This window comes from Haplochromis burtoni, unplaced genomic scaffold, assembly GCF_018398535.1.
Source record: "Haplochromis burtoni strain Fernald_Lab_line unplaced genomic scaffold, NCSU_Asbu1 Contig_777, whole genome shotgun sequence".
Taxonomy (NCBI): Eukaryota; Metazoa; Chordata; class Actinopteri; order Cichliformes; family Cichlidae; genus Haplochromis; species Haplochromis burtoni.
Window position 1 is genome coordinate 64,710 of NW_024583138.1, and position 14,346 is coordinate 79,055.

The following is a 14,346-nucleotide window of genomic DNA, read 5'->3' on the forward strand; positions in this document are numbered from 1 at the left end:
TTAAGAGACACTGTTACTAAGTGGATTTCAAACTCCAGGCTGTCAGTCACGCAGTAGAACTTGGGAACAGAGCAGCTGTGAAATCTGTCTTTGTTATTATGCTCAGCGTCTTTTAGTTTACATTTTGACTGCACAATTGTGAGCTTTTTGTTATGCACAAAAATATTGTTTTCTTTTACTTATGGAGCATTATTATTTAATAATATTATTTTTGAGTAGTTTCTTCATGTACATCTATGCTATATGTTAATAAAAGTGCCTGTGTGACATCTGGGACGCAGCTTTGATTAAGAACTCTCTTTTTGGTCTTACCTTATGGCTTAAAAAAATATATCGAGATATATATCATATATCGCCATCCAGCTAAAAAATATCGAGATATGAATTTTGGGTCATATCGCCCAGCCCTAATATAGCCTTATCTTTAGTGTATTCAAGTTAGAAAATGTGGGGACATGTGGGGCAGTAATCTCCGCATTCACGCCTCTTTTCCCCACGTTATAAAAACACTCCGATTAACAGATGACAGTTATACAGCAGGTTTCTGGTGACAGAATGAAGATCATCATGTTTTTCCCATTTTTGTTTCTGGTCTGCTCTGTTTCAGCAGATGAGACTACAGTCCAACAATCCAATACACAGGACATCCATGCTGTGCTGAGAGAGCTGACCGCCTCATTGGCTGTGCAGAAGCAGTGGATCACTGTCCTACATAAAGCGTATCAAGGTACAGTTTCATACATCAATGTGACTTCAGAAATATCCAGAATATCAGAAACAGGCATGACCAATATTCATGTTTGTGTTTTCTTATGAGACTGAAAATTTTTATCACAAGAATATTGGAGCAGTCTTCAGAGAAATCAATGCCTCTGTCAGTGCGCCCCAGGGTGGCCGTGGCTACAATGTAGCTGCCATCACCAGTGTGTGAATGGGTGGGTGACTGGATATGTAAAGCGCTTTGGGGTCCTTAGGGACTAGTAAAAAAGCGCTATACAAATACAGACCATTTACCAGGCCATAAGTTACTGGCAATGTTTCATGTTAGCCACTCCTGCTGACTTTCAATTAATTAAAGTGAGTTAAATTTAACCCATGGGGTCAGAGCCGACCCCATTGGTTTACTAGGGAAACCATGGGGTCAAGTTTGACCCCAAATTTTTATTTTCTTGGATTTTCAATTTTTTTTTTCAAATATTTAAAAAACAGTGTAAAAATTAGATAGCATCAAGTACATGAAAACGGAAATGTACAGGACAATAATATTATTTAATGGTTTGCAAATGTTTCAGTGCAACACATTTTAGTGCTTATTGAACTTTTGTGCTATTCTGCTAAGGAAGAACATGGTTACATGTTTCTAAATGTAAAAAGGAATAACACCATTTAAAACTGTTGAAAAATAAAATAAAATAAAAATACATGTGCTATAAATATATAGCGCAGAGGATTATAAAAAAAATAGAATTGTAACAATTTTAACTGTCAATGTAAATGTAACATTTGACATTTTCTTTAGTACAACTTTAATGCAGTTATTTGTCAAATTTTAGCACCGTTGTTTTAGGTAATACACTTTTCTTGAAAAAAAAAGTAAACAAAAAAAGTAAAGATTTTTCATTATGTAGTTTTGTTGCTGTTCATCACCACCACATGATGACCCAGTTCATCATTTGGTGTCAGCAGGTACCCACTTGTCACGGTGTTTACCTGAAGATGTTTGAGTCCTTTAAATTAAAAAACAAAATCAAAGAAACAAGCATTATATCACTGCTCTGTCAATAATACAGAATCTAAAAATTCTAAACAAAGTAATAGCTTAGTGGAAAGACGCATCAGTTTGGGTGACATGCAGTTTACATTAGATTGTAAAAGAATAAAAAGCAGCTCTGGAGGTAAGTCAGAGAACTTCAAATGTCACAACATATTTTTAATTTTTACTTTCCATTGCATGTTTCACTACATTATAATTATGAGTTCACAATCTTAAAAGTCAACCTTTAATTAGTTGTAAAATGTTCCTCCAGCTATTTCTTACATTTTGAACTTATGGTGTCCTGTGGCAACAATTTTTAGATGCATTCAGACAAACCGAATCAAAAATAAGCTAAATATTGTCATTAAATTATTTCTATTATTTTCACACAATAATAAAATGTCACATTTTATTACTTCATTACATTTGATATGCTTACTATATTCTGTTGTTATTAAATGATAGGTTCATGAGCTTTTCTAATTATTGAAATATGTTTTCATTTATATTTAACAGTAACCCAACTTTTTCACAACTCGGGTTGTAACTTCGTGGGTCCAGAATGACGGATCAAGAGTGACTTACCCCTTTATTTCTCATCGTAGATTCAGGTAGGAATAACATTCATCTCAACCTGCCTGTGTGACTGACTGAAATATTCAAGAACAGTTAAATCTGCACAAATATTTATTAACTGGAAAAGAACAATCAACAACACTGTTTAAGACGAGTACCTGCTCTGAGATTTCTTTCTATACCAGACAAAAATGAGTGCAGTAACACAGGCCACCAACAACATCACAGACAACAGAATGGCTGAAATTCTGATTCCTTTGATACAAACAGGAGAAAGGAGAATATAATAATTTATGCAGCTATCAGAAGACAGTAGACTCAACAGGACAAAAAGTACATTTAAAACACTGAAATTTTAACGCACCTAAATTCCTGGGATCAGATCCTGATTTCTCGTCTAGCTCTGGTAGAAGAAACATAAAAGTTACAATCACAAAGTAGTCATCAATTTATAAATCACTGAGTTCAGTTTCTCACCATCATCATCATCATCATCAGGAATCGTCACCATCACCTCTCTGTGAGGAGCAGAGAGCACTCGTGCTGCACATCCCACCTGTGTGCTGTGTTTACGTGAACCTGAGAGCACAGCTGTAGTGGTGACAGTGAATGTAGCGTTGGTGTTGGACACACTGACAGTGTTGTACTGTGAGAAGCTGAGGTCTTGTTGTGAGACACTGAGTGTTACAGTGGGAGCAGGTCGACCAGTGGCTGAACAGGAAACAACCCACTCTTCAGTAGAGTTTGACTCTCTGACATCAACAACAGGTTCATGCAGCTCTGTGAAGGATCAGGAAATGTAAGGAATACCTCTTTAACTTCACCAGCTTCTTACATTTTCATATCCACTATATTAGTTTGAGTCTTCTGTGGTTGGTTAAAGAAGGTAAAAGTTCTTACCATAGACTTGGAGGCAGGTTCTACCAATGAAGGAGCCTTCAGGATAAGTGTTAAACAGGCAGTGATAGCAGCCTTCATCCTGCTCCGTCACATTCCTGATGACTATGGAGCAGTTGTGTAGTCCAGTGTATTTAAACTCAACTTTATCTTTAAAGCCATCATTCACTCTCTGACCATAGTACTTGCTGTAGGTGGCAACGCTTGTCTCCACATCAGGAGAGATTTTCTGCCATGTGACCTGAAGGACGTCTTTAGTGTCCAAGAGCTGACAGCTGAATTCAGCATCTTGTCCCACTGCTGCCAGCACAGTCTGCTGTGTTTGGACCACTGCTGTTAGAGCTGTAGGAGATACAGATCAAGATGTAAGGCACTTTAAATGTTCTAATGCAACAATTACTTACACAAATCTAGTATCGTTAGCTCTCATTATTCCTGTATTTAACACCCAGTTTTACCTCCACTCTCACACTACTGTAAATAAGTAAAAAGGATTTTTAAAGCACTTTTAACAAAAAATGAAAAATTTCAAAGCACTTCACAATAAAATAAGAAATGAATATACAACATATTGATGTAAAAAAAGAAAAAAAGTAATTCATTAAAAGCTGGTCTATCTAAAAATGTCTTCAGATGCTTTTTAAAACAGTTAATGGAGTCTTTACAGCATAAAAACAGTGGAAGAGAATTCCACGACCTGCCACTGTCTGAAAGACCGAATCACCCTGAGTTTTAAGTCGTGTGAGGCCACCAGCAGCCTCTCACATGATGACCTTTGAGCTCGGGAAGAGGAATGAACTTTCAGCAGGTCAGCTATATACTTGGGAGCTTGACCATGTAGCGCCCTAAAGGTTAAAATCAAGATTTTAAAATGAAACCTAAAATTTACTGGCAACCAATGAAGAGAAGCCAAAATTAGAGTGATATGTCTCTGGCGTAGGGCAGATCAGGTATGGCTGCAACCCCTTTTGCTTTAGCACTTGTAACTCAATTAAATTTGAGGCTATAGCGCTCAAGCTTTTACACAAAATACCCACTTTTGTTTCCTATAAATGACATCTATTCAAAGCCTAGCAAGAATGCCACAGACCTTGTGTATTAACGTTAAATACATTGCATTTCTTTTTTACAATCTGCCCTAATATCTGGGTGGGTTGTAACACATGCTGGGGAGAATGGCAAACATTAGACAAAAGAAACAAAAAGGAGTCCACACCAGAGAACATGCTTCAAAAAAAGGGGTTTATTGGAATACAAGAAGAGTCTCGATCTGTATTTCTCTGACTGATCATAATGTTTTCTGTTACATTAATTATGCTTCTCTTTCTTTGAGTTACCTGGTTTGGGGTGTGGCTGAGGACTTTAAAAACAAAATGTCAAAATACCAACCATGTGCTATCAGAAACAGGGGTGCTTAGGTTTATGTGCGCTATTCTGTGCTTATTTAGTACAGAATAGTCCCCCTCCACTATATTTAAGTGACCTGCTAGGGGGCTTGCTAATTATGTCTTTGAATTCTGTCCTTTTGCAATTTTTTTGAGTGTTAAAATAAAAAAAAACCTTTTGAAGACATTTTCCTGTGTCCTCTTTGCTGCTTGGTCCCTCACAATATTCTTTTAACTTTGTTACTTTTTTCCTGTTACTCTTCTGTCAGCTTTTGCAATGGTGTGCAGTATCAGCTCAGTGTTACATGGCAGAGTCGACATTCCTTTGTAGCTGATGCTACTGACTCGCCCTTCGTTGAGACCTCCATCAGATGCCTTTTCTATTTTTAAATATCAGCAGGCACACCCCTATCAGTCTGTCTTTTCAACTATGAAGGCATGCTGTAAAAGTATTTGCGTAAGCATATTTAAAATCAATTTTTACATTTTTCCGCTACAACACCACAAATACAAGGATATTTGCACACACTTGTGTAGAGATCAGTATCCTGTTTGCTACAACTGCATTTTTGTGTTTGACAAAAGGCAAGTATTAACTCACAGGACATATGAGAGTCATAAGATTCATAACTCTGTCTGCATAAACACGCTTTCACTGAATTATGCCGGAGAATGCAGGAGAAACAAAAACCGGTTTGTGTTCACCCGTCACCAGTTAAATCATTTCCATGAATGTTAAATATGTTGTTAAAGTTAAAGAGTTTGTAGAATCAAATGTTAAAATGTGTCTTCTTAGTCTGGAATTTGTTCTATATATGGAAAAAAAATTGACTGACCACTGGGGCAGCTGTTGGGGCTGAGTCTGAAGGCATTGATGATTTTACTGCTATGGGTGGAGGGCCAGTGGTCCAAGCTGTGCACACATCTATAAATCCCTCTTTAAATCATTGCAGGATGGAGAAACAGGAATTCTTGAGTGATGAAGACTGTTGTTTTGTCCTTAATGATGATCCTGCTAGATTTTTATACTCTTTGAATTCCCACCAATTGATGTTTCCTGAGTAAAAGGTGATTACAAAGTAGCTAAAGCCAGAGCCCTGGAATCGTAAGTGCAGAGACTAAACCAAGTTTTTTTATTATTATTATTATTATTATTATTATTATTATTATTATTATTATTATTATTATTAATAATAATAATAATAATATATAGTATACTATATTTATCCCCGTGGGGAAATTCCTCTCTGCATCTCGTGGCAGTCCTAGCCCGTTTGGCGCCCTGGGCGAACACTCCCTCGTGCGCCCCCCCCCCCCCCCACACACACACACACACACAAACTATAACACACAAAACATATTAAGTAAGTAATAAAGTATTCTGATTCTTAATGTTTTAGGATACATGACCTGCCTTTGTTGACCGCAGCACAACGAGTTTCCCCTTGTTGCATGAGAGTCTGTGATGTTTTAAGAGTTTGAATCGCGAGCCGATCACATTTCTCTGTAAAAATTTCAAGCACTTCAATAAACAAGCGAGCAATTCCACCTCTCATTGCGTAAAGTTGACAGCGCGTCAGGCAAATAGGCAGGCTCAATCCCCGGCCTCTAGCGACTGTGGAAGTCGCTACACTCCTCCTCTTCTTTTCTCTCTTTAAACTTTAAAAACGGGTTGTGTGTGAGACTTTAAATCAACAAACTGTAAATTATACATTTTAAATTGTTATTGATCCCTTTACCCCGAGTCCTAACGTGTATATTTATTTTCTTACTCTTCTTATATTTATTGTTTGTTTACTTGCACTGCTGTAACTGGAGCCTCGTCGTCTCGTCTCTATATGCTGGACTGTATGTAGCGGAGATGACAATAAAGTTTACTTTGACTTCAGCAGCGAGCAGGCGCACCGAGGGCTCTCGCGCGTATAGAATAGAAAGTCTGTATCATAATGTCTGGTGTTTTCGTGTTTGTTGGTTTGTTTTTATTTTGACAGACAGAGACTCCCCCGCCGCCCCGCCCTCTCCTCCCTGTGCCGCAAGCAGCAGGCGCACCTCACAAACGGAGGGCGCCCTTACTCCCAGCAAATGGGCGATAGAAAACCGACGGTGCCTGTACCATCCCTATGCGCTGGCATGATGTCGGGGCAGCATGTGTACGAGCAATTTTTATTTTTTTTTGCCGATGCCTGTTATGCCGCCCCCCACCACGATGCCGCCCCGGGCAACCGCCCGTGTCGCCCGTATCTAAAAACGCTACTGCCCCAATGATAGTAATGCCTAAATACTCAGCTAAACACACAGAAAACACTCTTTTATGCTGCCTGTGGTTGTACCTGTATCACAACATTATCAAAATGGTTACTTCACCTTAGCGACCTAACCCACCACCACAACTGAAACCAGTCATTTTCTCATGAGGGAACAAAATAAATGACCTTTTACTGTATAACAAGGTCAAACTCATATATTATAATAATTAACATGCAGTCTCTTCTCACCTTTTTCAAAGGCTCCAAAAATAAAAACAGCAACAAGATAAGGTGAAACTCCAAAAAAGGACATTTCATATAAACTTTATTCAGGCTGACACTTTGTCTGGCACTGGGCTCAGCTACTACAGCAAACTGCCGCATGTGCCACTCCCCATGATCACTGAACAGCTGCAAATGATTTACATGTAGATCCAGGGCCATGCAGAGAGGTTTAAAGGGGCGGGTGCTCAAAGTTAAAAAGGGGCACATTGAACCAGGCTGAATAACAACAACACACATTCATCAAGAATCTAATATGGGCAACAAGGCAAAGCAAACGTAGCCGATGTTTTACCTGATGGGTACAATGTTGCTGTTGAGGGGTTTCTGCTGCTCCTGCTGCTGATAGGAGGGCAGGGCTGTGTTGATCTGAGACTGTAGACATTAAAAAGTCCACAGGAGAGATGGTAGCTGATTAAACAAGTGTCATGAGATAATAACAAAATGCAAAGATTGGTGACAGCGCTTGGAACCATAAGGCAACAAAAAACTGAGAAATAATTTAGGCTCTGCCTGTGAATCACTCTTTGCTTCTCTTCTTCCTTCCATCCCATCATCTCATATATCACTCTCCACTTGCTGTCTATCTGAGAACAAGGCACAACTTGCTATTGCAATAAACTATAATCTAATTATCCACACCTAACAACTCTTGCACTTAATCTATAATAAAATGATGACAGAAAAATGTTATAGCCCTGCCTTTAGTAGCCTCACACAGCTCCTGCTGTTTCCTCCTCATGTCCTTACCAGCCATGTCTGCACAATGTTATATCATGAGTAATATTTTTTTTTAAAATCCATCTAAATAAAACACACACATGCACGCGCACACAGGGACATTTTAGACCTTCTTCAGAATACTGTATATACTATGGGCATCATGGTGCTGATCCAGAATCCTTACATTATTATTTATTACTAGAGCTACAATAATAAAGCAAAGAGGAGGGGGAAGTAATAAATATGAAATAATGTATTTATGAGGATTCCATTTGTTTCACTATCCACTCTGTGCAGGGCAAAGCTTATTACATGTTTAAACTGTAGAGATACAATCATTTTACTGCTGTAAAATCCAAATTTTGTCTTATTAAAAATATAAATCTAATATAATCTGCTTCTTAATGTATGTTCTTTAAAATACAGCGTGTGTTTTTTAATATATTATAATAATGCATAATTATGTGGACATGCATATTAGATCGTTTTTTAGTGAAATATAATCCCTCCAGAAAGGCAGGAAAAGCCCGGAAACTTACTTTAAAACTAAATATGTTTCTAAATACTTTAAAACTAAATATGTTCCCTAAAACGGTGACAGAGCTACAGACCCATGACAGCCTTACCCAGTGAGCCAGCAGCTGTGACCAGCACTACTTGTGCAGTTAATAAAAGGACAGGTAATGTTTGTCACGCTGTTGCACACACAGCTCGCTCGTTTGTTTCAGTTCGTCAGTTGCAACAAGACAGCTTACCAACGTGTACGTAATAAGTTAATACTCCTGTGTGCTACACACTACAGTGTGCGCTGTACACCTACTTACTGGTTTTGTCGCATCAGTCTGTGTCTCTGAGTTAACTTGTGTTTCTCCTACAGCTCCGGACCGCTAAAAATGAAAAACGAAAAATCACAATCGGCCCACCAGCTGATGGCCAGTCCAGCTATGCTTTTCAGCTTATTTACTTTATTTTATTGACTTATTCTTTAAAAATAACTAAATTACAACCAAAGACATGGAAATTTTGTATTTACATTCAGTCTGAAAAAATGACATCTGCTATGTCGGCCTATATACAGTGTTACTGAGTTACATGTGCAGCGGTACAAAGTTAACTGAGCCACAGCATTAAGATTTTTGTGTTTCAAAACATGCTTTAATCCTTAAAATGAAAGTAAAACATACTTTCTCCACTACAACACAGAGCAGTGTCGCATGCTTTCCTCAAGCACGGCGAGCAAGTTTTCGTGATAAGTGAAAACGAGGAAATGTCCTGCGCACTGACGCTGTAGTGCCATCTAGTGGGCTCACTCGGCAAGAAATATAATCCACTCAAATGCAGTGGTTTTAACCCAGCATTACGGCACGGCGTGCTTTGGTTAGGCCCCCTTCACTCTCAACACATAGTGTGTTGAACTTTAACACGTGCTGCATCAGGTCAGGGACAACACATGTTGTGTGCATTTTGACACAATGTGTGCTTGTGTGCTTCCTCGGGAAGTTCAGTATGACACAGAGAACTTACAAAATCTCAGAAGTTTTATAGAGTTTTAGGTGAAAAGCTGATGTCATTTACTACACACATCTTCGATAAAGAGCACAGTGTTGATTGCACATTTACCATGGGAATAAACCGTTATACCCACAATACTTGACAAAAATCGTTGATATCGTTTTAGTAGGTTGACAAATATCCCAACACTGAGTAATTTAAAGTTTGAACAATGTATATGTTGATTAAAAAAAACAACTATTGTTTTATTGACCAGTAAATGTCTCAACATGCTCCCCATGAATAAGCCGAGACCCCCAGTGGCCGTTTTTTGCAACTTCAGGTTTTCATGGTTGCTTGTATTAGGAGGAATTACTGCAATAAAAGCAATTTAATCGATCAGCTAAAATTATTGATGAGAACAATTTCAGGTTAGTCACTCCTGCTCATTCTTACACTTTTTGTTTCAAGTAGCTTAATGTTAAAAAATCTGCCAAAAACACAATATTGAATAAATATAAAAATAGATAAATAAAAGCAGAAACTACTGAAGTAGAAACTGCAACATGAGTAAAAATGAATGCTTTGTGTGTGAGTGTTTTTCTTTTATCTTTTCAAATTTTGTTAAAAAAAAGACCAAAAACAAAAACAGAAGATGGACCAGTAGAAACAATTTGTCAAAACATTTCTTGCTGGTAAAGGTGAAAGTCGTGGATCGTGGTGTAATCGCTGAAACCTCTATTAAGATGATCCAGATCTGCAAACACCAGAAAAAGAAAAATATTGCATGTCACTCTTAAGGTTGCAAAATCAGAGTATTCTGGAAAGAGGGGTGGCTTGGAAAAAACAAATACAAGTTCATCAGAGTTTGATTAGTCAGAAGATGGGCTCTCTCTGTGACAGACAACAGATTTAAGAACAGTTAAATCTGCGCAAACATTTATCAGCTGAAACAAAAACAAACAAACAACAACATCGTTTAAGACGAGTAGATTTCTTTCTATACCAGAAAAAGATGAGCGCAGCAGCACAGAGCACCAACAACACCACAGACAACCGAATGGCTGAAATCCTGGTTCCTTCGAGGCAAACAGCAGAAAGAAGAGTATAATAATTTAAACAACTATCAAAAGTCAATAGACTCAATGACAAAACTTACTTTAAAACATACAAATGTTAACACACCTAAATTTCTGGGATTAGATCCTGATTTCTCATCTAGCTCTGTTAGAAGAAACATAAGCATTACAATAACAGTAGTCATCATTTTATAAATCAGTGACTTCAAAAAGGTTTCTCACCATCATCAACATCTTCAGGAATCGTCTCCATCACCTCTCTGTGAGGAGCAGAGAGCACTCGTGCTGCACATCCCACCTGTGTGCTGTGTTTACGTGAACCTGAGAGCACAGCTGTAGTGGTGACAGTGAATGTAGCGTTGGTGTTGGACACACTGACAGTGTTGTACTGTGAGAAGCTGAGGTCTTGTTGTGAGACACTGAGTGTTACAGTGGGAGCAGGTCGACCAGTGGCTGAACAGGAAACAACCCACTCTTCAGTAGAGTTTGACTCTCTGACATCAACAGCAGGTTCATGCAGCTCTGTGAAGGATCAGGAGATATCATCAACATGTTCTTAGAAACACACCAGCTGCTCACACATTTATGTCAAGATGGTAAAAGTTCTTACCGTAAACTTGGAGGCAGGTTCTACCAATGAAGGAGCCTTCAGGATAAGTGTTAAACAAACACCTATAGCATCCTTCATCTTGCTCTGTCACATTCCTGATGACTATGGAGCAGTTCTGTAGTCCCGTGTATTTAAACTCAACTTTATCTGTAAAGTCAGTATTCACTCTCTGACCAAAGTACTTGTTGTACGCGGCAACATTTGTCTCCACGTCATGTAAGCTTTTCTGCCATGTGACCTGAAGGACGTCTTTAGTCTCCAAGAGCTGACAGCTGCATTCAGCATCTTGTCCCACTGCTGCCAGCACAGTCTGCTGTGTTTGGATCACTGCTGTTAGAGCTGTAGGAGTTAAAGATCAAGGCACTTCAAATATTCAGTTCAAGTCCAACCCTTACTCACACCGAATGTAACACATGTGACACACACTTATACCTTCATTCTCACACTTACATGCTGCCCAAGTAGTTCTGATGCTAAATAAACGAAAGTATCAAAGAAAGTATCAAAGAAAATGTGTTTCGTATAAACTGAATGTGTACCAGTCAGGTACATTTCGTTTGACCAGATTCCATTCAATGCAACACTTTACATTTTTCTTATGAGATCACACTTTTTCTTTGCTAACCTCTTCCTTTGAGTACTTTCCTCTAGCCCACACTCTTCCTTCTTAAATGAGTAAATAAACCATCATGTGGATAAGAGAGAAACAAAGAGACCGTTGAATTGTCAGCAGCTCTTAAGAAATTTCACCTCCTTTAAGTTTATTACCTCCTTCTGCTGCTCCGCTTGACAGGAACCACCCGTCAAATCCACTTTCTGCAGTGAAATCCACTTCACTACAGAAGCTCACCACAGAGCAATAAATCGCCACGCATTAAGTGTCTCCCTCACCTTTAGAAAAGATGGCCACCAAAGACATGACGATTATGACTGCGAGAGAATTCAACAGACAGCCTGTTCAAGAATAAATGATTTCAAATGGGCCCCTTACCTTCAAAACAGGAGGGGGCGGGGTGCTTCCTGATAAAGCTAATTTCATTCATAATATCGTCAATCCAAGCCCATTATGTCACAATTAATTCTTCCTGGTTTGTGCCAATCGCAGGGGGAAAACGATACAAACCAAATGTGCGCACTAAGGTGCAGGTCTATTAGTTTACGTTATGACGATTCTCCGATTGGGAGGGGTGTTGTTACGGAGTGCAAAATGAACACCGATGGAAGATGGACAAGAAAAGGTCAAAGCCATCAGCTGCTCAGTTTAGAAAAGGGAGAATAGAAGAGGAGGAGAAGCGAGCGATGTGTCATCATGAAGAATGTGTGACGAATTATAATAGCTGTTGGTTGGCTGTTTGCATACTGTGCTACGCTAAAACCAGATGACAGTATAATGTTGTAGTCTAGCTGACTTTGCAAAACAACAAAAATCCTCACACTATTAAGTTGCATTATTTAGGAACTTACTGTAATTACAAAGTAATGTATTACAATAGTCGTGAACACCACAATTCCATGAAAGCATGGAAAAAATGGTAGTGAGGATTAAAAAGGTGAAACAATTAGCAAACAAGAGACGGCACTTCTGCAGGCTGAGAAAATAAGATAGAGAGCAGTACTGACTCATAATGCAGGAGTGCATTAACCTTGTCCAGAAAGGCTCTTGCAGTCACAGCAGCTACCATGTTACCATGTACAAAACAAACTAGCAGGATCACTTCAACAATGGTTGATGATGTCAAGCTTGGAAATTTTTTTCTCCATAACTCTAGATTGCACTCCAGATATTAGCCACACTGAACATTTGTCAGTTGTGATTCGGATTGTGTCATTACAAGAGAAAATAGTGAAAGAGGCTTTGATTGAGTTGAGAGACCACACCAAAGCCCAGTCTTTGTCTGAGGAGGTGGGATTATACAGATTCAGCATTTGTACAAGGGTGTGGTATGACATCCTGAACCAAACCCACCATGTGAGCAAACTCATGCAGTCTCCCAACATGCATGCGATGTAGCAGTCAACCTGCTCAAAAAGACAGAGCGAGGTCTCTACAGCTACAGGGCGACAGGCTTTGATTCTGCACAAATGTCAGCCAAGGATATGTGTGAGGACATGAACATAGAGGCTGTTCTGCCACAGAAAAGACTGAGATCTACAAAGCAGCACTTCTCTTACAAATCATTTGATGAGCCATTGAGTGATGCCTTAAAGAAGCTGTAGCTGACCTTTTTAATGTTGCTGTTGATGCTGCAGCGTCTTCCATCCAAGCGAGATTCAACACATTAGAAAACGAAGTACTAACACATTTTCCAAATCTCTCAAATGATGACCTCACTGAACAGTGTGAGGCCCTCAGTGCTACTTTGATTTTTCAAGGCCAAGTTGGATGCCAGAGATTACAAATTTGCCTGACTTAGCATCAACATCGCTGACCTCTCTTGGGCTGCTGAACGTTTTGCATGACAAATGTAACCACATTTCTGGACTGCTCTGAGAATTGTAGTCACTCTGCCTCTGGCTGTGGCTTCAGGAGAGAGGAGCTTTTCAAAGCTGAAACTTGTGAAGAGATATCTGAGGTCCACTATGTCTCAGGAACGCCTCACTGGCGTTGCCATCATCAGCATCAATCATGCAATTACTGACCAGATTTCATATGATGACATTATTGATGACTTTGCACCAAGGAAGGCAAGAAAGGTTCTGATTTAGATGACAATTATTTCGTATCAGTGTGTGTTATGCAAAGTGCAATCATGTTAATTCTGCAATTTGGGAATGCCTTATTTTAATTGCGTCTGCAGTTTTTACTTATTTAATATTATAGTGTTATAAGCATGTCTTATTTTGACTTCTGTGTGTGCCTGTTTCACAATTAAAGATCAGTTTCTTCCAGTTTACATTTAAGTTACTATATTTGCTGATTTGTTTATAAATTCCATCTTATACACTAAGTTTATTTTCCCAGAAACCACATGCCAAATCTCACTGTATGTCCTGTCTGCAGTGAAGTACACTTTACTTTATACGATCACCACACAGCAAACTGACTACAGCAAATCAGCACGCATTTAGGTCGTAAAGAAAACAGTCGCTCGCTCACCTTCTGAAAAAAATCGCCAGCAAAGAAGAGACCAGTGTGATTGTACGCCCAGCCATGTCCCTTTCATTAATAACAGCAACATGACATATTACGCTCAGTGTGATATCACTGATTCCATAAGATTCAATATTTTGCAAAACGTCTGCTATTGTACAACACACTCTTCTGTGTGCAGTGGAATAGACCATTGTGCATAAGTTACTT

At 38.9% G+C, this 14,346-nt stretch overlaps 1 protein-coding gene and 1 long non-coding RNA gene across 2 annotated transcripts; both read right to left on the bottom strand.

Annotated features, from left to right (window-relative positions):
• Positions 1-1,223: 1,223 nt before the first annotated feature.
• On the bottom strand, positions 1,224-7,264 carry LOC102292980. Its single transcript, XR_001335876.2, has 7 exons — positions 7,110-7,264; positions 3,233-3,571; positions 2,810-3,112; positions 2,697-2,735; positions 2,491-2,587; positions 2,342-2,406; positions 1,224-1,727 (listed from the first exon to the last, which is right to left on the bottom strand). It is a non-coding gene; the product is annotated as an OX-2 membrane glycoprotein (long non-coding RNA).
• Positions 7,265-10,097: 2,833 nt separating this feature from the next.
• On the bottom strand, positions 10,098-11,394 carry LOC102294356 (OX-2 membrane glycoprotein; the record flags this gene model as incomplete). Its single annotated transcript, XM_005950485.3, has 5 exons — positions 10,098-10,113; positions 10,363-10,435; positions 10,542-10,580; positions 10,658-10,957; positions 11,046-11,394. Coding segments are annotated over 5 exons (762 nt in total), but the record flags the coding sequence as incomplete, so codon positions are not given.
• Positions 11,395-14,346: the final 2,952 nt, after the last annotated feature.